Here is a 25741-nt window from a genome sequence, read left to right as displayed (position 1 = left end):
TCCAGCTGACCAGCATTTCTCCAACTGCATGTGTGCGGAAAAGGTGAGGAAGTCTTCTTGAACTCGCGAGTCAACTTGGAAACGGGTCGCGCGAGCAGACAGGATCGATGCTTAAAGATCATTCACTTCTCTCGTCACATGCAAAACCGAGGCCAAGCTTGGCATTCCTCTTTCTCACGCGGGCCTCTCTGTGATATAGCCTTGACGTTGAGCAGCTCGTGGCGCAGTAGACGTTTTCTGTGGGAAGTGGGATCATCGATGTACAAGGAGGTCGAGAAACTTTACTATGGCGAAATACTGAGCGTGTGAATCCTGCTGCAGGGACGTTGCAGCGAGGAGCTGCCGTCTTTGTCATCGCGGATGCTGCCGCCGTCGACGCCAACAACATCTCGTCAATTTGCGTTCGTCCATCGATCTGCCTTCGCGATGACATTGACGGCGTGCATCGACTTTATCGAGCGATCATCGCTGCAAAACATCAGCCAGTGCATACGATCATGCCCTGTGTACCCGAAATCCGAGTCAAGCCTTCATTTCAGCGTGTGATAGCACAGGGGTGCACACACCAACAGTCCAGCTCTCGACGGGGATTCAACCCCTTCGAGCGTCGAAGATCAGCACTAGAACAACAATCGTGTGGTTAGAAATTCTAGCGCTGGAGCTCTGATCTGCCGAGTTCAAGGGACGCCTGGACCTTGACAAGGAACCGCGGTAAGCACTGTCAAAGTTGGCGGGGAACAAGGGCGTCCTCATTCGTGTGTCCACGGTCAACCTCTGTACAGTCCGCACGGGGCTGTGCATTGCAGTCATCTAGGTTTGTTGACATTGCGTCTGACCGGGACATCCGCGGTGTAGTAGCCGAACTGATCTCGGTGCCAGCAGCCGCCACGAAACTATTCGACACGTTTGTCACCATGGCAATGCAGTGCGTTGCAAAGCATACGAGATGACGTGCGACTTCGGCTGGTCGTCATTACCATCACAAGAAGCCTGCCATTGCCGTTGTTTCCCAGGAATGGCTCTGCACTTGATCCGACCGCCCCAAGCTAGCTGTCGGTCCAGATACGTTACGAGACTCACGACATGGATCACAAGGCCGGTTACCCCAAATATACCCTTACTAGCTTAGCTGGTCCCGTCGAACGATCGAAGAATGTGCGCTCGACTTCGTCCCTTGTACCCTCTCCGCAGACCGATCACAAAGCCGACGACAGACCCAATCTTACTCTACCTTAGTGACGTGAGCATTCGAGTCGGATCTCGTCTGTTCCTGCATTGCAACCCGGTTTCCAGTCAACTCTGTCGCTACATCCGAAAAGAAGCCCAAATGCTCATCTTCGGGCTGACAAGTCTGACATGAATCCTGTCCACAGGTCCGGATCTTAAATTTCGAGCGAACCCTAATATGGTCCGTGCCGGAGAAAGAGATAATGGCGCAAGCCATGATGACTACGGGCGGGATCAGTCGAATCAAACGGACAGCTACATGTAGGTAGGGCAAGCTCAGACACGAACAAGGCTTCAAGGCACAAAGTTAACAGCCGAGCTCCAGAGAGACGTGATGACACCTGGAGCTGGAGCCTTTCGTCAGTTCGTCACGGGCTGACCGCGGCCCGATGCTGGCACCCAACTATCGTGAACAGGTACAGGCACGATGACATTGTCAAATGAGGCTGTATGATAACGCATCGCCTTGCGAATATTCGACGAGAGATCATTTCTCCAACTGTTCGTATGTTTGGGATCCTCCTCGCGTACCTTATACTCATGACCGAGTCGAAAGTATAACGCCATGCGGACGATTCTGAAAGTCAAAAGCAACCATCAAAGCTTGGCACGTTTCGGAAGCACTTCGACTCTGCTTGTTTTATTGGCATACGAAACGTCCACCTCTCGATCGACGATTCCGAAGCATCCAGACAAGGAGTCCATTGCTTGAATCTATCTAAGCCTTTCCCGTGCTCATGGTGCAAAGCTGCAATGCGCTTGTCAGGTCATCACAACAAGGCAGACCCAGTCGCAGTCCAGGGCCCAGCCCGGCCCATACCTTGCCCTGGTAATGGAACGATCGAAGAACATTCGGTAGATCGTCGCAAATCAGACGTACGTGAGAGTGGAAGGCTGTGTCATGCTTGCTAAAGCGAAAGGCGTCAGCGCTTGCACAGCTGCCCTGGCCTCGGATTTTCCGCTTGTCGAAACGCTTGTCAAGATCAAGATTTGCTGACCGGATGCTGCGACTTTTCATTAAGCCGCAACGGACTTTCGGAGTCTTGCACCAGGCGCATGATTTGTGGTCGACTTTTCAATCGGAGGGTACTCCGAACGTATAACACGCATGCTATTGTTGGCACCGCCGGCACAGTGGAACAGCGGGGATAGCATCCGAGCGGTGACCATCCCTGCAGGCCCTCAGGGCTTGAGTGTTTTGTATCCTCGAAAGTTCTGCAGCCTCGCGAGTTCTGCAGCCTTGAAAGTTTTGCAGCCTTGAGAGTCCTGCAGGCCGGAGGGTTTCGCAGGGCCGAGTGCTGTGCAAGCTCCAGTGCTTTGCAGGCGGGCTCGAGCGTCTTGCAGGCTCAACCGCTCAAGCCTCAAGCTCTATGCTAGCTCCAGCATCCTGTCAACCTGCAGGCTCAAGACTGGACCACTTCCTGGTAAACGCTCCATCCTCCAGCAAGGGCATGCACGGTGATCAACTCGACCGATGCGCACACACCCGGGAAAAAGCACAAAGCGCGCACCCTTCAGGATCTCACCAGCCGCGAGCCTCCGCAGCCAGTGGGATCTTCCTTCCACAATCTTACCAGCCATGGGTAGCCAAGACGCATGCCATCATCATCATCACATCGTCCGTTCATGCAAATGCCAGCCTTGAATTGATGGATCACTATCAACATCACTTCCTCGCGCCTTTAGGTCCTCTCGCAACGAGTTTCTCCCTCATTCCCCTGACCGCAACGTCCCAACCCTCAAACCCCGTTCCCACTGCACCACGAATGAATTCCGCCATGTTCTTCTCGTTGTACTGCTCGCCGTAGACAACTGTGACTTTCGGCTGCACACCGGTCCTCACCTGCAGATCCGCACCGACCGTCGCAGAAACTTCAAATGTCGCCCGGACTTTCGTGCGCACGCGAGAGAGCAGAATGTTCGCCTCGATGGCGAGACGCTCGTCGCCGAGGATGCGAGTCTCAGTCAGCGCTTCAAGGTTCAGCCCACGCTCGGTCTCGGCGAGGGAAAGAGCCGTATCCCAGCCGTTGCTGACGAGACTGAGGAGGTCGGCGATCTTGGTCGTGCACTGCGGAAGACCTTGAAGGGTCGCTTGCAAGAGTTGTAGGAAAAAGCGGAGAGTGGTGGTCAGCGACTTCTTCTTGTACGGCTGTGAGTCGGCGATGTAAGTCAGGCGTATGGGCGCGTTAGATAGCTCGTGCTCTTGCGCGAAGGCTTGTGGGTGGAAGTGGAGCTCGAGATCGGACTTGTAGGTCATCGTCACTGTCGCTGGTGAGGAAGAGGCTGAGATGATGGACCATCCGAAGGATTCTTCGAGGTCTTTGACGGATGCTGGGATATAGTCAGTAAGTGTGTCGAAGCTTTGAGATCACAATGCTTACCCTTCAACTCTGTGATCTCGTTCAGAGACACACCACGGCACGCTTCCCGAACTCGATTGGCCTCATGTGTCGCTGCAGTGAACTCTGCATTGCTCCTCTGCAGCTTCTCTGCGAGCTCATCCTGCTCTTGCACTTGATCCTGTAGTGTCTCGAGCAACAGCTTCTTCTCAGCGATGTCAGCGTCCACGTCGGTGAGACGTCCTCGAGCCACCTGCAACTCTTCCTTCTCTTCATCAGTCACAGCGTTGACGTCCGCCTCGAGACGGTCCGCCTCTTCCTGCAAAGCCTCGTGCTGCTCCACCAGAGCCGGCAAAACTTGGTCCACAATCTGCTCAGACTGACCCAAGATTTCGTCATCCTTAATGAGGCCCTCGCCAATGTTCTGCAAACCCACCATGAGTTCATCCAACAGCTGGCTTCGCCACTCATACCACAGCTCTTTGCTTTGCAGGCGGGCGAAAGTCTTCATGTCACGCATCTGCACATCGAGCGCGATCTTACGTTCTGGCGTGGCATGCACGTAGGCCTGAATCAAAGGTGGCTGCTCCCGCAATGTGGAGGCTTCCAGCTCTGCAATCATCTGTTTACCCTCCTTGGTGTATCGCTTGAGCTCATGACACGCATGCTGGTAAAGTTCAAGCTCGGGAGTGGTGCAAGCTGCTGCGACAACAGCGTTTTCGAGGGTGGCTTGCTCGTTGTCGGATACGCCTTGCGAGTTGCTCGCCCGCCTCGCTTTGGAGGGAGTTGGAGCAGTCGTCATTCGACGTTTGGTCGTGGTGAGATCCATGAACCGGATGTTCGCTTGATTCAGGAAGTCCTGCAGGCCAATCTTCTCCATTGGCTGACCTCCAGCGCGAATCTTATCCAGATCCTCGAAGAGGCGCTTCGCTGGAGACGCGAATTCTGTAGGGCCGGAAGCAGTCTGGCGACCTTTGGGAGTCGGTCTTGCGCGGGGAGTCATGGCTTTGACAGGAGAGAGCTGTTTCGCAGGAGTGTGCTTTCTCGGCGTCACGGTCTTAAGAGTCTCTTTCCTGGGTGTCGACATGAGCTTGATGGTGTTGGTCAGATTCTGCGAGTCCTCTGCGCTCCTGCGCTTCTCCGGCGTCGTTGCGGCGGACTTGACCGGCGAGCTTCGCTGCTTCTTCGCCACGGTGGGAGATGGCTCGTTGCTTTGCTGAGCTGCATCTTGTTGAAGACGAAGCCCACTAGTTGGAGTCCTCTGGACTTGTTGCCTGGTTGGACTTTGAGACGGCGTTCTTGCTCGAGCAGAGCCTGGACCAACAATTGGAAGATCGGGGTAAGTCAAGTCCTTGATAGGCGATGACTTCGGGGTTGGAGTCCTTGCAACTGGCGTTGCCTCTGCTGGTGCTTCGCTGCGAACAGGCGAAGCAGTGGACTCGGCAGTCAATCCAGCATTGGGCGTCCTGGCCAACTTAGGCTTGCTGAGGAATGCTTGATCGCCGCTCGAATTCGCCGTCTGCTTCTGCAGGAGAGGCGTCAGCAGCTTCGTGGCTGCGAGGTCCGGCGCATCCCTAAATCGCTCTTGGCTTTTGGGAGTAGTGTTCGCAGCGACTTGAGCGTCAACTTGGGAGGTCCGCGGAGTGGTCGGTCGCGAATCGCTGGCCACCGGCTGCTGTGCATTCTTGATCCCACCAAGCACTGTCGTCAACTCCATGGAAAGCTCCTCGTTACCGACAAGACTGTCGTCTTCAGCGATCTCGGCAGCCCTGATACCACCAACAGCTCGAGTGAACTCCATTGTTGCATCGTCAGCTTCGGACGCCACACCAGAAGAGCGTCGACTTCGCAAGCTTCTTCTACGCTCCGGCTTTGTTGGCGAGCTGGAGCTCTTGATGCCGCCCACTGCCATTGTCAGATCCATCGTATCGTCTCCCATGGATGAGCGTGCAACGGATGATCGCCTTCGCTTCGACTGAGCATTACTGATCGTGGCACCTGGTGAGCCAGTCTCGGTTGTCGAGCGTCGTCTCTTCTGGCTGGTGATCCTGCCAACAGCTTGAGTAAAATCCATGGTCGCATCACTGCCAGGTGAACTGGCGGGAGCTGGCTGTGGTGCTCTGAGGATTCCGCCAATTGCACGTGTGACATCCATGCTCATGTCGTCCTCTTCCTCCTCCTCTACGATCGTCGATGGCCGAGATGCTATATCAGCTTTGAACGCGGGCGAAAAAGGGTTGACATTTTCCTGATCCAGAGAAGCGGATCCGATAGGCTCCATGATATTCGACTGTACCCAAGGTTTGAATGCGTTCGTGATCTCTTCGGCCGCAATCTCCATGGACATGTCGCCATACTCATCGTATTCAATACCTCTTGTGCCTGCCGTCTTCGCAGCTTGTTGCAAAGCCAGTTCCAGTCTCGCGCTCGAGGATGTGCTTGCGTCACTTCCGGACTGCATGGTGACCTCGTCCACATCCAGGCTCATGGCTGTACCAGTCTCATCTCCCGATAGGATGTCATCCTCCTCTTCGCCATCCTCGCTTCCCGACTCTTCACTTCCACTCACGCCGCTCGAGGAGAAATCGTCCGGATTGTTGAAGTTCATAGGGGGAATGCCAGAGCTTCGGCGACCAGACTTCTTTGATCCGCGATCTTGTGCGACTGGAGATGAGAGCAGCTCGGCATCTTCCTGGTCCTGCGCCGAGGTTGTGAATAGTCCACCGTCGTCCACATCCGAGCTCATTCCAGGCGAGGCAGAAGAACGTCCGAACGCGGACCCTCGCCGAGTACTGTCCGCCGAGTCTGTTGACGTCGTCTGGTCTTGTGCTTGCTCGATGATGTCCCAAGTATGCAAAGTAGCCTCCGGCGCAAATGACACGCGCCTGTTCATCATCGACTTGCGACGCGCCGCCTTTCCCGCCGCTTCATCCTTCGACAGAATCGACTTCGTCGCAGTCAACGGTATGAATGCCGACTTGCGTCTGTCCTTTGTATCGCGTTGTTTGGGTGCTTCCGGTTCGTCCAGTGAGCCAGGTCCGATACTCTTGCTTCTGCCTCGACGCCCTCCTTTCTTTGTGGCGGGTGACATGGATGATCCTTTTCGCTGAAGCGGATCGCTCGAAGTCGCCGGCGCGATATTCTCCTTGTTGTCGACCATTTCCGACATCTGTGAGTGAGTCTGCAATTGTTGCGACAAAAAGAATGATGTTCGTTGCTCTGCTGCGCGGGGAATCACAACAAAACGGCAGGAACAGTAAACACGCCAGCCGAAAGCGGTTTAGCTCTCAACGGACCAACCCGCCACAAATCCATCCCACTTCGAATATTCGCATTCGAGAAATTCAGCTGTGAATCCGACACGACAACTCTCAAATCACCTCCTCACCCCTCACAAATCACAGCAAACATGGCCGATCGAGGTGGAGCAGCTGGTGCCGGAGGCGCCCGTGGTGGTGGATTCGGATCTCGCGGAGACCGTGGCGGTGGTGACCGTGGCCGTGGAGGACGTGGTCGCGGACGTGGACGTGGCCGTGGAGCGAAGAGCGACGAGAAGGAGTGGGCTCCCGTCACCAAGCTCGGCCGTCTCGTCAAGGCCGGCAAGATCAAGAGCATGGAAGAGATCTACCTCCACTCTCTCCCCATCAAGGAGTACCAGATTGTGGACTTCTTCCTCCCAGGACTCAAGGACGAGGTCATGAAGGTGCGGCATACCCATATATTGAGCTTCCTCATGGGCAATATTGACCTCCTCTCAGATCAAGCCCGTTCAGAAGCAGACCCGTGCCGGTCAGCGCACTCGCTTTAAGGCTATCGTCGTTATTGGAGACAGCGCTGGTCACATCGGTTTGGGCATCAAGACCAGCAAGGAAGTCGCTACCGCCATCCGCGCTGCGATCATCATCGCCAAGCTCAGCGTTGTGCCAATTCGTCGCGGATACTGGGGCACCAACCTCGGTGACCCTCACTCCATCCCCGTCAAGGAGTCTGGAAAGTGCGGTTCCGTCACCGTTCGTGTAAGTGGTTGAAGTCCCTCGTTGTTCTGCAATCACACTCTAACACACTCCCAGCTCATCCCAGCGCCCCGTGGTACCGGTCTCGTCGCCTCCCCAGCTGTCAAGCGTCTGCTCCAGTTGGCCGGTGTCAGCGACATCTACACCGCCTCGGCCGGTTCGACCAAGACCCTCGAGAACACCCTCAAGGCCACCTTTGTCGCCATCACCAACACCTACGGCTTCCTCACTCCCAACTTGTGGAAGGAGACCAAGCTCATCCGCAGCCCGCTCGAGGAGTACTCTGACGTTCTCCGCGAGGGCAAGCGCTACTAGATGTTTCGTTGACATTTCCGTATTGACGATGATGATCTGGTGGTGATGGATGAATGAAGATGTGGGAGAAGGAGGAAAAAAGTACTTTGCAGATACAAGTTAGCTTCTTTCGTCTGAAGCAGGCGATCGTTGTGCTTCATGCAGCCACAAGATGGATTGCGATCAATGTAGCATGGCTTGAGCCAAGACGAGAATTCACATGTGTCTCAGCAAATGTCGTCGTCCCTTGAATCGTGATGTAGTTGTGGTGGTTCGTCTATGCGTCCTGAATTGATAGCCATGCACAAAGGAAACAATGCCACATTCCATACGCATTCGGCATTTCAACAAAGGAATGCAGCCTCGAACTTCGAATCACACTGATGACCTGAGTCGATCAACGAGACCCACGCCAGCACTACAGCCTGTCCATTTGACCCGTTCAGCACCTCACGCAATGTCCGAATTACAAGTCCCAACTCTACGACGCAGCCAGAGAATCAGCTTATCCCAAGCGAGTTCCCGAAGCGCTACACCTACCCCAACACCAACGATAACGAAGCGAGCTGCACCCAAAGAAACGAAGAGAGCGGTATCGCGAGTCACCAAGCCGAGTGGAAAGACGAGCAAGTCGAAGCAGAAGAGCAGCGCAGCCACGACCACATCCACATCGAAAGCACAAGTCAGCCCGCCCACACCTACAAGCCGCCAACCATCGCCAACACCCACCTCGCACCCAACACCCGCCCCGACACCCCGTGTCGACCGTCTCTACCACCCAAACACCTGGTCCTCCACCCCCGCCTCCCTCCCCTTCCTCACGCACGGCGCCCTCCCCACCACCCCGTCCACAACGACCTTGACCCTCAACATCCTCGACTACACCATCCAACCATCTCACTGGAACCCGCTTCTCTCCGCGAACAAACTCTCCGCAGCATGTTTCTTCTTCGCATCCCTCCTCTCGGGCAATCCGGTGTCTGCGACGCAAGTGGCGGGGAGTAGTGGGTGGTGTCATGCCGACTACGCGGCCGCGCTTGCTCGCGGAGGAGGAGGGGCTGTGGGGGAGGTGTTGAGGGTGTTGGATGTGAGCAGGGAGGAGGTGGTGAGGGGGTATGGGGTATTGATGGGTATGAGGGAGGGGTTGAGGGGTGTTGTGGGGGAGTTCGAGGGGAGACTGGAAGGGTTGCCGGGGGTGGAGGAGGTGGCAGGGTGGGAAGGGAGGGAGAGGGAGGAGGGGAGAGTGCATGCGAGGGAGGTGAGGGAGAGGATGAGGGGTTTGGGATTTGTGAGTGGGAAGAGGGTGGAGGAGGAGGTTGTTGAGGAGGTGTTGGAGGAAGGTGGTGGACAAAGTGGAGTAGAAGACGAGAAGGAGGAGGAAACTGGTAAGCCGAGTGTACCGCTGATTGAAGTTGAGTTGGAAGACTTTGAAGACTTCGTAGCGGAGAACGAATGAAGTAGGTATCCAGATAGGTAGGATGTATCATGTGTAGGATGTAGACTGCAGAGAAAGGTATTCTTGCAACGGACCTACATGCAGCCGAGTGCACTCTTTGGCGACGATCACACGATTCGACACACGTAGATTGGGGGCTGTGTACCTGTCGCGTCCAGCTCAGCTCAGCTTGGATGAAACGCGGTCAGCTCACTGCGGCGAGAGAAATGTGTGAGCTCCGTGTTCGCGGAGGCAAATCCTGAAGTCCCGGCGGGTTGTGATTCCGGACGGCTTTGGAGCATGGGATGCCGGACAGTCGTGGCGGTGGAAGTGTTGTCCAGGCTCTTTCGAGGGAGGCATCTGCTTGTTAATTGATGCTCTTCAATGAGGAAGGATTGGTTGATGCTTGATCAGCGGACAGACGTATCTCGTAAGGCAGTGCCACTCGTCCTTCGACACGACACCTCATCAGCGTCGAAAATAGACATTCGGCGGATAAGGTAAGCTTCTTCTGGCAGGCGAAGCGTGGAGCGCCACACGGCGCCAAGCGAGTTAGCCTTTGGAATCCAGGGACCAAGCAAGCGCGACAGGGAGGTTGAAAGAACGTTGGATAGCCGCTCCTATATCGTTTCACTCCAACGTCGACCTTCAACTCCTCCAGCCCCTCTTCGTCATATACTCCGACATCCCCTCCAACAGAGCATTGGCTTTCAGGCTGCATCATACGGAAGAAGCAATACAGTCGACGCATCCGGAAGGAACAATACCAGGCGACCCAAACATTGGATAAACATCAGGCGTCAGAATTATGGCTGTGAGTGCAGACATCATAGCGCGATCCCTCTCGTTCTCCGGACAGGCAGCAGTATTCAAGAGAAGACACATATGCTGCGAGAGGAGAGCTGTAGCGACATTGCATCCTTCATCCTCAGCTGCTGACAATGGCGACTCCTCAGTACAACAATGGCTATCAGGGCGGGTATGCTCAGTCCAACCCATACGACAACCGCGGCGGCAGCTATGATGCTCCTCCTCCAACATACGGTATGCTCTGTGACGAGTACAGACCATCTGCATATCTCTAACAATCCCCAGGCCAAGCGCCCAACTACGAAATGCAACCTCTCACCGGCAACGGCGCCGAAAACCCCTTCTCCGAACAACAACGCGACCCCAATGCCATCCTCAACGACTGCCGCGCCGTCGGCCGCGCCATCGACGACCTCGAATCCCGCCTGACCGACCTCCAACGCGTCCAACGCAACTTCGTCTCCGGCACCGGCGGCTCCAACAAAGAAGTCGACTCCCTCTCTGCAGACATCATGTCCGGCTACCGGGGTCTCGCCGACCGCGTGAAACGCATCAAGTCCCAACCCGACGCCCGCAGTCCCCGCAACAACGCACAAGTCGAAGCGCTCGACCGTAGAATACGCAAGGCCATCAACCATTACCAAACCGTGGAGTCGAGTTTCCGCAAGGATGTGCAAGAGCAGCAGCGGAGACAATACCTCATCGTGCGACCTGATGCGACGGAGTCGGAGATTCGCGAGGCGACGGAGGCGGGAGGAGATACGCAGATTTTCCAGCAGGCGCTTCTCAACGCCGATAGGAGAGGACAGGCGCAGAGCACGTTGAGGAATGTGCAGCAGCGTCATGATGCGATCCAGCAGATTGAACGCACGATGATCGAACTGCAGCAACTGTTCCAGGACCTGGACGCTATCGTCGTGCAGCAGGAAGAGCCGATTATGGCGATTGAGCAAAAGGCCGAGGAGACGAATACGCACATGGAAGCGGGCAATGTGCATGTTGGGAAAGCGGTCAATAGTGCTCGCGCGGCGAGGAAGAAGAAGTGGATCTGTTTGGGAATTTGCGGTAAGTCGAGGAAGAGTGTTTGTGCACGAGTGCTTGAACGTGGACTGATCAGGATCGTGCAGTCGCCATCATCATCATTATCATCATCATCGTGCTCGCATACGGCGCTACGCAGGGCTGGTTCAGCAACAACAAGAACAACAACAACAACGGCAATGCGCAGTAGAGCGGGTGGCCAGACAAGACATTTACACATTTACCAATACGGTCGCCAGCATGTCTGCAGTCTCCTTGGCCGAACGCACTGCTTGGAGCAACCCTCCATCCAGCACTGCCATGTTCTTCCGCGCTCTGCTCGAGGTCGCTTTTCCCTTTGTTACAACATCTGTTTCATCATATGCTTCACCTGTCCCGTCTCCGGCTGGGCGCGAGGAGGGGGAGGAGCAAATTCATAGCGATGGCGTTGGGTGGGTTGGCGAGATTTCTCTCTTCTGGAAAGAGGTATACGGCAGAGTACAAGGAGATCAGAATGTTGGCTTGGAACGGGAGGAAGACTTTTGGATGCCCAGATGCAATTCTTCTTCTTCTTGAGCTCCGTGAGCGAGAGATTGATGTTGTAGTGGGAGTTGTAATGATGAAATTGGAAAAGTCTTCGAAGTTTTCACTGCGGGAGTCTGTTCACATCAACATTTCAAACGTACTGCGTGGTAACGCGCGTGAGGAAAGTGGAGTATTCCTTCTATCCATGTCCTGTGGACTCTCGTGTCTAGTCTGATCTGTACAATCACTCTAACGTACAGTATGAAAGAGAACATCGAATCTATACGTACAACCTTCTTCGCCGATCCCATGCTCTTGCCAGAGGTCTCTGTGATTTCTCCTCTTTCAATGCCTGTCCCGGCGGACGTGCTTCTGTAGCTGGTTGGACCGAGCAGAACGGCTATCTGAAGCCGCTCGGTCGTCCTACACATCCGCTTCTCCGTCCGCGATACCATCCCATGAGCAGCAATGTAGGCAGCCATGTTCCTTCCACAATGCTCAAAGCGTGAGTCTGCATCCTCGACTCGACCTCGTGGACGCCAGGAGTGGAGGACATGCCACATCGTCTGAACACCAAGTGGCCGTGCGTCGTTTCTTCCGCGGAACTCTTGATCACGAGCTTCGCTCTCCACCCACAAACTCGACCGAACCATCATCATCTTACTTTTTATTCTTCTCCGCCCTCTCCTTCTCATACTTAGCCACCATCTCCCTCTGCATCTGCGGTGGCGCAGGCGCATAATGACTGAACTCCATACTAAACTCCCCTTTCCCCTGACTCGCCGCCCTGAGTTGACTCGAAAACCCAAACATCGCATTCAGACTACAATCCGCCGTGACCGTGAACTCCTCCGGTCCGATTTCCGTATCGTTAATCACCGCGTTCCGCTTATTCAACAGTCCCACGATGTTACCCTGGAATTCATTCGGCGCCGTGATGACGGTTTTCATCAACGGTTCGAGGACCTGAGGCTGCGCGGAGAGGAAAGCTTTACGGAAGGCTTGTTGGGTGGCGTTTTTGAAGGACAGTTCGGAGGAGTCGGTCATGTGGGTTGCGCCGTCGTTGATCACCATGCTGGTTCCCAGCACGCGGTGGCCGAGGAGCGGGCCGGAGAGGCAGGCTTGTTGGAAGCCCTTGTCGCAGGCAAAGAGGTATTTTTCCGCGATATTGCCGCCGACGACTTGTTGTTCGAATTGGTTGTCTCCCAGTTCGCCGGTCGGTTCGAGGAAGCCGATGACGCGGGCGTAGTCTCCTGCTCCACCGGTTTGCTTTTTGAGGAGGTGGTCGAATTTCACGTGTGCGCCGATGGTTTCGCGGTAGGCGACTTGGGGTTGGCCTGTGACGACTTCGACTTTGTATTCGCGTTTCATGCGTTCGACGTAGATGTCTAGGTGGAGTTCGCCCATGCCGGAGATGATGGATTCCGAGGACTCAGCGTCGACGTGCACGCGGAAAGTGGGGTCTTCGCGCTGGAAGCGGGAGATGGCTTTGCTGAAGTTGGGGGTGTCTTTGGTGTGTTTCGGGCGGATGGAGAGGGAGATGACCGGGTCGGGGACGTACATGGAGGTCATGCTGTAGCCCAGACCGCCTTCGGTGAAGGTGTCGCCGGAGGCGCAGTCGACGCCGAACACGGCGCAGATTTCGCCCGCGCCGATTTCGTTGACTTCTTCCATTTCGTTGGAGTGCATGCGGACGATGCGGGGAATCTTGACTTTTTGGCCGGTACGGGCATTGGTCACGTTTTGACCTTTGCGGAGGGAGCCTTGGTAGACACGGATGTAGGTCAGTTGGCCGAAGTTGGATTCTTCGAGTTTGAATGCGAGGCCGACGAAGGGGAGGGAGTTGTAGGAGACGAGCTTGACTTGAGCTTCGTTTCGTCGACGGTCCAGGGCGAGGTTCTCTACTTCGGCAGGGTTGGGAAGGAAGTCAACGACGGCATCGAGCATGGGTTGGACACTCTTGTCGGCCAATGCTGAGCCCATGAGGACTGGGGAGAACTTCAAGCTGATGGTAGCTCTTCGGATTGCAGCCTTGATCTCGTCGGGAGTTGGTGTTCGCTCATCGAGGAAAGTGTTGGCAATATCCTCGTCCACATCGGCCAGCGTCTCGATCAATACTTGTCTCTTCTCCTCCGCGAAGTCCTTCAGATTTGAGGGAACCTCATCGTATCGAACGATCTCACCCTTCTCTCCTTCCGAGTAGATCGCTCTCATGTTGATAAGATCCACGACACCCTTGAACTGATCCTCAGCACCGATAGGAACCTGTACTGCAGCAGCAGGAATCTTCAACTTCTGGTTGATACCATCGACAGCCTTCCATGGGTTCGCACCGGCGCGATCCATTTTGTTCACAAAGGAGATTCTGGGAATGTTGTATCGCTTCATCTGCCTGTCGACGGTCACAGTCTGAGATTGCACGCCAGACACGGCGCATAAGATCATGACTGCGCCGTCCAACACTCGAAGTGCTCGCTCGACTTCAATCGTGAAATCGATGTGACCGGGTGTATCGATCAAGTTGATATGGTATTTCTCGTCTTTCAGCTCTCCAGTGACTGGATCTGGAGTCTTCTTGATCCAGTCACAAAACGTCGCAGCTGATTGAATGGTGATGCCCTTTTCTCTCTCCAAGTCCATGCTGTCCATCTTTGCGCCAACTGCATCTCTTCCTCGAACTTCGTGGATGTCCTTGATTCGACCAGTGTAGAAGAGCACTCGCTCTGTAGCCGTCGTCTTACCGGAGTCGATATGTGCTGCGATACCAATATTCCGTACTTTGTCCAGTCGAGCTGCTTCAGCCGGGTTCAGATTCTCGACAATGGCGTCTTGGGAGAGAGAGGTCGGGTCGTGCATTGCGGTTTCGAGAACGGCGGCAGCAGCGCTTGACTGCCATCGTCTGGATTGCCATTGTCGGGGCTGTGAAGCTATTCTCTGGTGGTTCTGACCTGCGGAGGTTTGGCATGTGAAAGGCAGGGAGGAGGAGGCGAACGTCCGTTGGCAGACTCCAGCATTGCTACTTCGCAGCGAAACGCTGCGCAGCGTTGACCGCGCAAGAGACTGGACACGCATGGCTGGTATGAAGAAAGCAGAGACTCCTCGCGATGGGAAGACGTCGTGGTCTATCGTGGCGTCCTCTCCATAACTTTTTATTCCATGTCCGAATCGGGAACACCTCCGCTTCAAATCGTGGGGAACTTTAAACATGCGCAACTTCACTTTGCCTTGCTATCCTCTTCAACATTCTCCCAGTCCACATCAACACTCGCAATCATGTCGCTAGTACCTGCGCGCAATGGTGCGAATGGACCTCCAACTCGCGCGGCGAACCTCGTCACGGACAAGCCATTTCAAACGTCGACCAAAGGAAAAGTGCCCACAGGATACGCAGAAGAAATCGCCATCTCCGAGCAGAGTTTCCGAAGTCTACACCGCGATGTGCAAAATCGACAGTCAGCAGGGAAGAAGCGAAAGCGAGAGGTCAAAGGCGACAGCGCGAAGGTCTATGGAGCAGATGCATACAAAGGACCATGGGCGAAGTACGAAGAGCGAAGGATAGACAGTGACAGTGGAGAAGAGGTCGAGGTGGAGATTTCAGGCGATGAGAGCGGAGAGGAGGAGGTGGTCTATGAGGAGGACTCCATCCTACCACAACCGAGCAAGGGAACGCTCGCTGGCACGAGTTACGGCGAGATCTCCGCCGACAAGGAAACGTCCACCTTTGAGGGCACACAGCAATACGACTATCAAGGCCGCACGTACATGCACGTACCTCAAGATCTGGACATCGATCTGGTCGCCGACTTTGAGAACCTCGACCTGAAATGCTTCCATCCAAAGAAACTCATCCACACCTACCGCAGCGCCTCCAACAAACCCGCTCACGAAAAAGCCCTGACAGCGTTGAAGTTCTTCCCCGATTCCGGCCATCTCCTCCTCTCCGCCGCCGCTGACGGCAAAGTCAAACTCTGGGACGCTTACCACGCTCGCGAACTCCTACGCACATACTCCGGGCACACCAAGTCCGTCGTCGACGTGGACTTCTCCCCCGACGGCACATCCTTCATCACAGCCTCCTACGACCGCTACATGAAAGTCTGGAACACCGAGACGGGACAATGTACCTCCCGCTTCAGCACCTCTTCCACCCCTCACGTCGTCCGCTGGAATCCTTCCGACCCTTCAGGACATGAGTTCCTCGCCGGTCTCCACAACAACAAAATCGCACAGTTCGACACCCGCTTACCAGCAGACGGCGACAAGAAAAACCCCGTGCAAGAATACGACCACCACTTGGGCCCCGTCAACACCATCACATTCATCGACTCCAATCGTCGCTTCATCACCACCTCCGACGACAAATCCCTCCGCGCGTGGGAATACAACATCCCCGTACCGATCAAATTCATCGCCGAGCCGTACATGTTCCCCATGGTCAAGTCCGCCTCCCATCCCAGCAAAGCCTCAGTGCTCATGCAGTCGTCCGACAATACGATCAAGGTGTACAATTCTGGTGAGAAGATTCGGCAAAACCGGAAGAAGGACTTCAGAGGGCATAACAATGCGGGTTATGCGATTGACATTGATGTCAGTCCGGATGGAGGGATTGTCACGAGTGGTGACTCTGGAGGTTTTGTGTGCTTTTGGGATTGGAAGACGTGTAAGATGTGGCATAAGATTAAGGCGAGTGATGCGGCGGTGGTGAGTGTGGCGTGGCATCCGAGGGAGAGCAGTAAGGTTGTGACGGGAGATTTGAATGGTGTTGTGAAGTATTGGGATTAGAGGAGCGATGGAATGGACACAGGTCAGTGTCATGCGCCTTCATATAGCATACCACGAACGTGTTGACGAGTCGTGAACATCGTCTCCTGTCCCTCGTGAAAGAAAACCATATTGACGTTGTCTGTCCTCGTCCCTCTGCCGGTTCGGCCGTGATTGGCCCCTGAAATAATATGACATTGTTCCAAGAGATATAATCCTCAAGTCTTCCGCACGCGCATCCCGCCCTCCACGGACGTAGCCGAACGCTGAACGTCCGAGTGGTTTCAGCGAAGCCCAGCGTTCCATTTGGACGTTGCCGATCTGAAAACTCGTCGGAGTGGTCTATGTCCAGCCGCGTCCCACGGACCCAAAACCTATTCGAACGTGGTTCTTGCGAGACTTCTATGAAGCCACCATGACCTGTGCGAAGGGGTTAGAAATGGAACTCGTTGCCGTATTCGCGGACCCTTCAATCAAGAGCGGCGGTGCGCGGCGAGTGTCCATTAGAAGTTGAACCGACGGAGGGATGTGTTGGCCTTGCAAATGGAAGGGTCGACCTCTCTACTGGAGGGGATGCTAGAAATTATTGTTGCTGTGATTGCGGAGTTCGGTGCCACCCAGCAACCCTTGTTGGCATGCAGAGTGGTATTGATCACCCATCCAGACTTCGATTTATCGTTCGATCGAGCTGAATTGGCTGTGTATCACAGCTGAATTGGCTTGGTTGATTGTTGGCTTGGTTCATTGTTCCAGGGCTCCCAGAGTGCATGCGAGGAGAGATTCTCGACTGCTTTGGCGTACGAGTTGCGATATCTTTTGCGTCACCTCTCGGTTTATGTTTTGTGTGGTGTGCGTCAGGTTCGTTTGTGCCCCCTTTTTGGTTGAGGATCTCGGCTACGGACGGGACGTCTTTCTCCACACCACGCAGGATGATGTGTCGATGGAGTGATACTCGTCTCTCGTTTGCGCGAAACGTTGGTTATCAGGCAACTGTCGAGAAGGACGAACTTGATGGTCGACGAGACCAATCTATCCTAGGTAATCGACCCAAGAAGGCTTTGTAGTACTCAGAGGATCATACTCCAGCACACACCACCTAATAGCACGGAGCAGATGGAGTCCAGCAAATGAAAAGACGAAGAACTTGTTCGACCAGCGGCTGTCGTTCCACAAGATATGTAAGGCGAAGGCATTCCATCCAATACTCCCTGCAATAATTGCAACAAGTTCAATAAGAGCTAAGTCGACCAAGGACCACAGGGCCAAAGCGAGGCATGTTCCAGAGAGCGCACATATTGACAGTGAGACCAGCGGCGTAGTCCTAGTGTTGTTCGGAAATGATATCCAGTTCCGATGATCACTTGCAAATAACATGGAGCAGGCGATGAAGGATACGTGTGCGCACACGATTGCACACAGCAGTGCTGTGATCCAGATGACCCGGTCTGACAGTAGCTCTTCTGATAATAGTCGATAATAGAATGCGAGAAAAGTTCCGTCCACGAACAATGCGTTTCCGACCACGGCGACGACGCTGAACAAGTAAATCGCTCTATCCGCAGTCCTGCGAGCAGGGTGTGTTGGCCTGTAGTCCGGAACGTTTCCCGAAGACCTCGCGGAGACTAGCAGTAAGAAGAGATCCAGGAGGAAACTCGCAAGATAAAGCGCACAACATGCGTGAATCAGGGGTATTCCAGTGACCGCAAACAGCTTGACGGCTTGTAAGGACGCTCCTAGTGCAAAGAGGACAGAAATCATTCCAACGCCTTTTCGGGCGACAGCAAAGCCGTCCGCAGTTCCGGCGCCTTCGAATCTTTCTGCCATGAGTACGGCAAGGACATTGACATTGGCTCCGTTTGTGCGTTTCTCGATGGCCAAGTAGCCTAAGCGCATGATAGTGTAGAGGACATGCGCGCCGCAAATGAATGGAGACGACCGCAATAGGAAGCTGTAGCGGATTGGGAAGCCTAGCGTTCTTCCTGAAGGCTGGCTCATTGTGTTCAGGGCGACAGCGACTATGGCCCAGAACAGAGAGGGCCAGGCGAGGCCTTGCTGGTGATCGCTGTGTTGGTCCATGATGCTGCGAGTTCTTCCGCAGGCGCGGCTGACAACTTTGTGTAGATGAAGAGCGAGAAGAGATGTAAGCAGGAGCTTGAAGAGCGAGAAGATTTTGCAGAGATGAAGAGCGAGCAGGATTGCAAGCAGGAGGTCCGATCTCTATACCGGTTTTCCCTTGAAGCGGGGGCTGTGTTTTTCTTGATGGTGGCATGATCAGCAGCGGCTCGGGTGTCAAGCCTTTAACTGCAAAGACGATCCAATGTGAACAGCTCGAGCTGCACCTATTTCCGTAGGTACACAAGTACCGTCTGGGCGGTCCTTCTCGCGTGGGCGATCCTTCTCGCGGCTCCCATATTGATTGTAGCAGGGACCATCTCGACTGCTTTCGCGTACGATCTTTGATGTTTCTTGTTGCATAACCTGTTCTTTTGCGATTTGTGCGGTCCGATGTGAATTCGTTTGTGCCCCTTTTTGCTTCATGCGACGGATTTACCCACTCTGAGGGCTATCTCCACTCAGCCCCTTCGTATGGCGCTGAAGTCGATGTGGTGGCAAGCACCGGCCTAGCTTCGCTGCCGAAGGCTTGGATCTCTCACTGGCTCTGTCAAGGCATCATATCAAATCATCCATTACAGGGTAGACACTTACTGTACAACCAATTCACAACCCCTTCTCTCCAACTCACTTCTGCCCATTCGTCTGCCCCTCCTTCTCCGCCTCCTTAACCCTCTTCCTCTCCTCCGCCGTCTCAATACTCCTCCTCCGAATCTTCTCCTGATCGCCAAACACCTCCGTCACCAAATTCTTCTTATTAATCTTCCCCATCGCATTCCTCGGCAATGTGTCCACAACCTTCATATCCTGCGGGATCTTATACGCCACCAAGCGCCCTTGCAATGCGCGTCGCATATCCAACGCCGACCATGCTTTTCCTCCCTTGCCTGCCGTCTGGCCTTCTTTGCTGAGAACGACGATGGCGGCGGCTTTTTGACCCCATGCTACGCTTGGTAGGCCGACGACTGCGCACTCGGAGACTTGTGGTAGACTTAGTAATTCACGCTCGATTTCAAGCGCGGAGACTTTTTCTCCGCCGGTTTTGATGATGTCTGCTGAGTTTCGGCCTTGGATGAAATACGCCGGTCCCTTGGCCCAGTCTCCACTCTTTCCCGCACCTGCCTCGCCCTTCAAGTTCTTCCGCACAGCGATGTCTCCCGTTTTGAACCACCCGTCTTCTGTAAATTCCTTCGCTGTAGCTTCCGGGTTGCGCCAGTATTCTTTGAAAATCGTCGGGCCGCGGAGGTGGATCTCCCCGCTGCGGTCTTTGCCTTCGCTGTCTTGCTCCTCGCCATGTTCGATCACTTTCTTCGTATCGGGATCTACGAGTCGTGCTTCCACTGAGGGGAGAGGCCAACCTACACTCCCGTCTACACGATCTGCGTCGTCCAGCCCGCAGGACAGTGCCATGCCGACTTCTGTCATTCCGAAGCGTTCGAGGAGGACGTTGCCTTGGGAGAGTTTTGTCCACGCGGATTTCGTAGGGGTAGGGAGGGCGGCGGAACCGGAGATGTTGAGACGGAGGTGTTTGCGTTGGATGGCTTCGTTGGCGGCGGATTGGAGGTCTGAAGGGAGGTCGGGGTGGGAGGAGAGCATGCGTGACCAGACGGTGGGGACGACGGTGAAGAATGTTATCGGGGAGAGGTCTTTGTGTTGGTCGTGGGAGGTGGGGAGGAAGGGTGCGGCGAAGCGCTTCCAGACGGCGTCGACGTTGAAGGGGTAGAGGAATTCGATTGTGCTGCCTGCTAGGATAGGGGTAAGGATGGCGTTTACTGTGCCGTGGATGTGGTGGAGGGGAAGGACGTGAAGGAGGTGGTCGGCGGGTGTGTAGTCCCAGGCTTTGATGAGGCTGCGAGCTTGTGCGGTCAGGACGGATTGAGGTAGGAGGACGCCTTTCGGCCGGGCAGTGGTGCCGGAGGTATAGAGCATCATGCCGGCGTGCGAGGTAGTGTTTGAGTCGGAAAGGGTGATCTGCTCTGTTGAGGTATTGTCTTTTGTGTGCTTCTCGATGGCAAGGCTGATTGGATTCTTGTCAAGGCCTTCTTGGAGGACATCTTTGGCGATCTTCTCGAACTTGGATGTATGTAGCAGAGCCAATGCCTCGCTGTGGTTGATCTGGTATCGTAGTTCCGAAGCTGGGAATGACGGCGCAAGAGGGACAGCAATGGCATTGGACGCCATGATTGAGAGGAGCGTGACTGTGTTGCATATATCGATTAGCTTATTGCTATTCAGTGATATTGTGTGCCTGATCTACCCACCAATGTAGTCGTATCCATTCTCCACCAAGAACGCAACTCGTTCTCCATCAATGCCTCCATCTTGCTTCCCACTCGCCTTCAACAACTTCTCTTTCGCAGCAGCGACATCCTGCAGCAATGATCCGTACTTGAACGATCGACCGGATAGACAATGCACTACAGCGGTACTCTGAGGATCGTGCTGTTGAATGGCTTCTAGAAAGGCGGATCGATGTAGCGTAGCCATTCTAGCGATTCGTATGCGTGAGAAGGGTGTTTGTGAGAAGGGTATTGCTGTTCGGGTGTGTCGGGGTATGCGATGGGAGAAGGAAGTCAACGAAGAGAGAGTGGGCCTCGTAGGAATCAACATCCTGGGCCGAGGAGTGGCATTGGGAAATTCTCGCTGCGGTTCTATGTAGGCGAGATACTTCCGCCGGTCTCGTCGATGACTTTTGTGCCGTGTTGCAGGGATCCGAGAGAGTGAGGTCAGTCTGCCGGATCAAATCCGAGATGACGTGAGCCGATGGCATGAAAGTTTAGAGGGTACTCAGGTAGACCTCATCAATGTATTGACATATTGATGAAGGTCGATTGAAGGTCGATTGATAGATCTTGCTTCCTTTCGCCGAGAGGAAGCGTGCAGGTGAACAGCAACGTGAAGGATAAGATGCTACCGCTGAATGTACGCAGCCAGAGTGGGAATGAGCAGAAGTCTTTACCAGACCATAACATACACTCTCCATTGCTCGCTCCGATTGTACCCCAGATACGACCTCGGACGGATGTCGCTGATTGCAAAGTCTTGTGTGCAGACGACAAGTGCGTGCAGCGAGCAATTGTGACTTGTTCGCTCTGACCATGTTGCAGCAGCAGCCAGCCAGCAGGACGGGAAGGCTCAGGACGATTGCAGAAATCCAGTGAGATTAACATTCACATGCGATTGATTCCGAAGTCCAAGCCTCCGACCCACGTCATCTGCGACACGTTTGCCGAGCAGGGTCTTGTGTCAAATTCACTTCGACCTTGAATTCCATCTTCGCAACCACATCCACCATTACACTGCCTCATCCTCCTTCTCAGCCACATTCACCGCATACCCTCCACTGTCGCCTGCTACGCCGACCTATACTCTCGACGGTTGCGCACTTGACCACCCGCTCTCACCACCTCACCTCGACCCTCACTAGCCGCACCACCGACACCCCACTCCTGATTGCCCGCCATGGTGGTCGATACCGCCTACTACGACGCGCTCGGCGTCCCACCTACTGCGACAGAAATCGAGATCAAGAAGGCGTACCGCAAGCAGGCGATTAAGCTCCATCCAGGTGTGTTCTGTATATCGAATTGTCACACGACCACACCTAACATTCATTCCAGATAAGAATCCCGACGACCCCACCGCGCACGAGAAATTCCAGGCTGTTGGTGAAGCGTACCAAGTCTTGAGCGATCCCGACCTCCGCAGGCAATATGACAAACTCGGAAAGGAGGGCGCAAAGCCTGACTCTGGCTTTGAGGACCCGGCCGAGTTCTTCACCATGATCTTCGGTGGTGAGACATTTGTGGACTGGATTGGTGAGATTTCAATGATGAAAGATCTTACAAAGAGCATGGAGATTTCGATGCGAGAGGAGGAGGAAGCGGCTGCTGCAGGTGAGGCTGCTGAGAAGACACCCGAGGGCGCCGCCGCTGCTGGGACGACTCCTGCTGGGACTACGGCCGCCGCCGGCACCACAGTTCCACCGCCAGCCTCCGCCGAGACTGTTCCCGAAAAGGCCACCGCCGCTGGAGCAACACATGAGATTCCGATCCGCGACTCGAAGCCTCCAGCCTCGGGCGCATCCACTCCTCGCCCACAAGGTGTTCCCACCAGACTCGCCATCACAGACCAGACTGAGGCGGACGCCGCTGCAGCTGCTGCAGGTATGACCGAGGAAGAGAAGAACTTGCGTGAAAAGGAGAAGCGCAAGGGCGGTCTCACCAAGGAACAGCGCGAGGAGCTTCACGCATTCGAACTTGAGCGCAAGAAGATCCGAGACGAGCGTGTCGATACTCTTTCGAAGAAGCTCATCGATCGTGTCAGCGTGTGGACGGAGACCGACAAGCGACCCGAAGTCACCGACTCGTTCCGCGAGAAGATGCGCCTGGAAGTGGAGAACATGAAGATGGAGTCGTTCGGCATTGAGATCCTCCACGCCATCGGTCAGACCTACGTCAGCAAGGCTGCCACATTCATCAAATCACAAAAGCCACTCATTGGTGGAGTCAGCGGGTTCTTCTCGCGTCTCAAGGACAAGGGCAACATGATCAAGGATACCTGGGGTACCGTCAGCAGTGCCATCAGCGCGCAGATGGAGATTGAGGAGATGGCTAAGGCCGAGGAGAAGGGCGGTGATGACTGGACGGATGAGAAGCGTGCTGAGTATGAGAAGCGCGTGACCGGAAAGATCCTCGCCGCGGCATGGAGAGGGAGCAGATTTGAGATCCAGAGTGTGCTGCGCGATGTGTGCGACAAAGTGCTTTACGACAAGACGGTCAAGATCGAGAAGCGGATAGAGCGTGCGCACGCTTTGATCATCATCGGAGAGATGTTTGCGAAGGTATGCCTGATCGTCGAGCTTCCTGCGAAGTCTGCTTTACTAAATCCACTTCCCAGGCTGAACGCGACCCCGACGAAGAAGGCGACTTCATGGCCTTCGAGCAACTCATGGCCGAAGCAACCGCCAAACGCGAGCGTAAATCCGACAAGAAGGAGGACACCAAACATGAGAAGAAGCACCGCTTCGGTGGTGGTCACCACGAGTCCACTCCCGCTGCTTCTGGCGAGAAGACGACGCCCGCGACGAGCTAGGCGCTCCCACGGAACCGATCGACTTCCCTCAATAGCGTGGGTGGACTCGATGGTACGGGATTGGCTGCGCCGCCGAGTAGTCCCGAACTGTGTGCTATGGGGAAGGAGCCGCCGCATCCCAGGAGTGCGACTGGGGGATTGAGAATGTCCGCTGCGCACCCACCCGATCCCAAGGATCTCTCCGCTTCACTCGACAACATCGCTGCTCAGACTGCGCATACGACTTCCCCACTCAGCTGCAGTCCTCCGTCGCAGGATCAAATTCTACAACCCCCTCCTCGTCTTTCAACCAGTCAACTCCCCCACGACCGCCACAAGCATCAGCAAGACGCGTCCTCAAAACCGCTCATCCGCGTAGTGCCCTGTCAATCACAAGATTCAACGATTCCAGCCGAACAGAGTAGCACCTGGCGCAGAGCCTACGTCGAGCACGAAGAGGACGCAGACGAGGGTTTGACCATGCGGCAGCGTCGGGCGGAGTCGCCCCGTTTTCTTTGATTTACTACGCAGCGGACGACTTTTCTGTTTTGATTTTAGCGACGGCATATGAGAGCAAGGGCGTTGGCACGAGTAATAGAGCTTTAGAGCTTGAATGAGCAAAGACCATGGCTCTGACAGGATGGCTCAGAAAGGTTGTGTAGCTGCATTGCCTGCCGGGAATTGATGGCGGCATAGATAGCGTATGGGCAATCCTCTCAATCACAAACTTGCAACGACACCAAATTTTCTCAAAGGTGCAATACGGTCATCGTCTGATGTTTTATAGACCAGCGGACCTGAGCCCGCTCGCTCGTCATACCTTCCTCAACTTCAGCTTTCACATGCCACTTCCAGCTCCCCGTCTCGACCTCTACATCCACATCCACACCCACTCCCACACACCCCACCGAACCCCATCTAAACTCCCCTAGTCCGTCCATGGTGACCGGATGAGCATGAGACAATGGCCCCCATCCGCCGCTACCTCCGCATCACCAAATTCTCCGTCCTCGAAGTCCGCATCTACCTCCACAAACCCTCCGACGCGGGCTGGCTGCTCTCGTCTCGAGATAATGTGTTGCAGCGAATCATCGCGGAAGTGAGACCGAAGGTGTTGCCGAAATTGAGAGAGGAGAATGAGAACGCTAAGGGCAGGAAGGGAGGGGTGAGGAAGAAGAAGAAGGGGGGGATTAAAGATGTTGCTTCGCAGGAGGACTTTGAGGTGGCGATTTTCTTGAAGGAGACGGCGACGAGGCATTCGTTGTTGACGAAGCAGAAGATTTTGGGAGAGGGGAAGCCGAGGTTGCAGTCTACTGGGAGTAAACTCACGGGAGGGCTGAATGATGCTGCGAATCCGATACATGTCACCGACGAGCCGACTGCGGATATACGGCGGGAAGAAGAGGATGAGGATGTGGTGGAGTTGTATAAGATACCTGAAGTTGGAGGGAAGAGGAAGGCGGATGCAGAAGAGGATGGAGGTGCACAGGACAACGCAGATGAGGACGAGGACGGACTATTCGTGAGCTCGAGCGACGAGGACTTCTTCGCGACACAACGCGCCAAACCACCGACCAAAAAGCGAAGAAAACGTAACACAGACGCAGACGAGGATAAGAACGAAGAGAATGACGAGGCAATCCCAGTGGACGAAGAAGAGCAAGACGACAAGAAGAAACTGATGATGGACACGACGTATGATGGCTTCAGTATCTACGGCAGGATTCTATGTTTGATTGTTACGAGGAAGGGAAAAAGGGATAAGGGACCACAAGGGACGGGCACGGTGGGCGGAGGGAGCCAGATGATGGAGCAGTGGGTTAGTACGCAGGTTGCAGGGGAGATGGGGATTGAGGATGAGGAGGGTTGAAAGGGAGGTCGAGGAGCCGTTGCTGGCATACATGTTGAGGCGAGTCTGCAGAGATTGCAGGCTTGATATGCTCGATAGCTGGCTGACAGGAAGACGCGAGGTACTCGTCCATGCCGAGATCTTTGTGGTCCGATATCTGCCAGAATCCTCTGTTTTGAAGCACTGGAGAGCATGCAAGAGCTGGATCCCGCTTCAAGGGCTTCAAGGACTTCAATGAAGACACTGCTCGTATGTGCGAACATGCAAACGACCGACGACGAAC

General features: G+C 54.8%; 8 protein-coding genes across 8 annotated transcripts; 5 read left to right on the top strand and 3 right to left on the bottom strand.

Annotated features, from left to right (window-relative positions):
• Positions 1-2852: 2852 nt before the first annotated feature.
• On the bottom strand, positions 2853-6720 carry MYCGRDRAFT_58646 (uncharacterized protein; the record flags this gene model as incomplete). Its single annotated transcript, XM_003852016.1, has 4 exons — positions 2853-3558; positions 3609-5112; positions 5236-6307; positions 6467-6720. The coding sequence occupies 4 exons, from the start codon at positions 6655-6657 to the stop codon at positions 2894-2896; spliced, it is 3432 nt and encodes a 1143-aa protein (XP_003852064.1).
• Positions 6721-6920: 200 nt separating this feature from the next.
• MYCGRDRAFT_104360 (40S ribosomal protein S2) lies at positions 6921-8101 on the top strand (the record flags this gene model as incomplete). Its single annotated transcript, XM_003852706.1, has 3 exons — positions 6921-7269; positions 7325-7582; positions 7637-8101. The coding sequence occupies 3 exons, from the start codon at positions 6976-6978 to the stop codon at positions 7892-7894; spliced, it is 810 nt and encodes a 269-aa protein (XP_003852754.1).
• A 1870-nt stretch (positions 8102-9971) lies between these two features.
• MYCGRDRAFT_58641 (uncharacterized protein) lies at positions 9972-11280 on the top strand (the record flags this gene model as incomplete). Its single annotated transcript, XM_003852707.1, has 4 exons — positions 9972-10122; positions 10265-10352; positions 10410-11183; positions 11246-11280. Coding segments are annotated over 4 exons (903 nt in total), but the record flags the coding sequence as incomplete, so codon positions are not given.
• Positions 11281-12323: 1043 nt separating this feature from the next.
• On the bottom strand, positions 12324-14735 carry MYCGRDRAFT_71756 (uncharacterized protein; the record flags this gene model as incomplete). Its single annotated transcript, XM_003852015.1, has 1 exon — positions 12324-14735. The coding sequence occupies one exon, from the start codon at positions 14733-14735 to the stop codon at positions 12324-12326; it is 2412 nt and encodes an 803-aa protein (XP_003852063.1).
• A 201-nt stretch (positions 14736-14936) lies between these two features.
• MYCGRDRAFT_71753 (uncharacterized protein) lies at positions 14937-16445 on the top strand (the record flags this gene model as incomplete). The annotated part of the gene is made up of 1 exon (XM_003852708.1): positions 14937-16445. The coding sequence occupies one exon, from the start codon at positions 14937-14939 to the stop codon at positions 16443-16445; it is 1509 nt and encodes a 502-aa protein (XP_003852756.1).
• Positions 16446-19163: 2718 nt separating this feature from the next.
• MYCGRDRAFT_85953 (uncharacterized protein) lies at positions 19164-21023 on the bottom strand (the record flags this gene model as incomplete). The annotated part of the gene is made up of 2 exons (XM_003852014.1): positions 19164-20734; positions 20798-21023. The coding sequence occupies 2 exons, from the start codon at positions 21021-21023 to the stop codon at positions 19164-19166; spliced, it is 1797 nt and encodes a 598-aa protein (XP_003852062.1).
• An 823-nt stretch (positions 21024-21846) lies between these two features.
• Positions 21847-24127, top strand: MYCGRDRAFT_100108 (uncharacterized protein; the record flags this gene model as incomplete). Its single annotated transcript, XM_003852709.1, has 4 exons — positions 21847-22104; positions 22157-22542; positions 22603-23379; positions 23436-24127. 4 exons carry the CDS (start codon positions 21999-22001, stop codon positions 23628-23630), a joined length of 1464 nt encoding a protein of 487 aa, XP_003852757.1.
• A 446-nt stretch (positions 24128-24573) lies between these two features.
• MYCGRDRAFT_109356 (uncharacterized protein) lies at positions 24574-25479 on the top strand (the record flags this gene model as incomplete). The annotated part of the gene is made up of 1 exon (XM_003852710.1): positions 24574-25479. The coding sequence occupies one exon, from the start codon at positions 24574-24576 to the stop codon at positions 25477-25479; it is 906 nt and encodes a 301-aa protein (XP_003852758.1).
• Positions 25480-25741: the final 262 nt, after the last annotated feature.

Source organism: Zymoseptoria tritici, chromosome 5 (assembly GCF_000219625.1).
Source record: "Zymoseptoria tritici IPO323 chromosome 5, whole genome shotgun sequence".
NCBI lineage: Eukaryota > Fungi > Ascomycota > Dothideomycetes > Mycosphaerellales > Mycosphaerellaceae > Zymoseptoria > Zymoseptoria tritici.
Note: the sequence above shows the minus strand (reverse complement) of the source record. Positions and strands in the feature narration are given on the sequence as shown.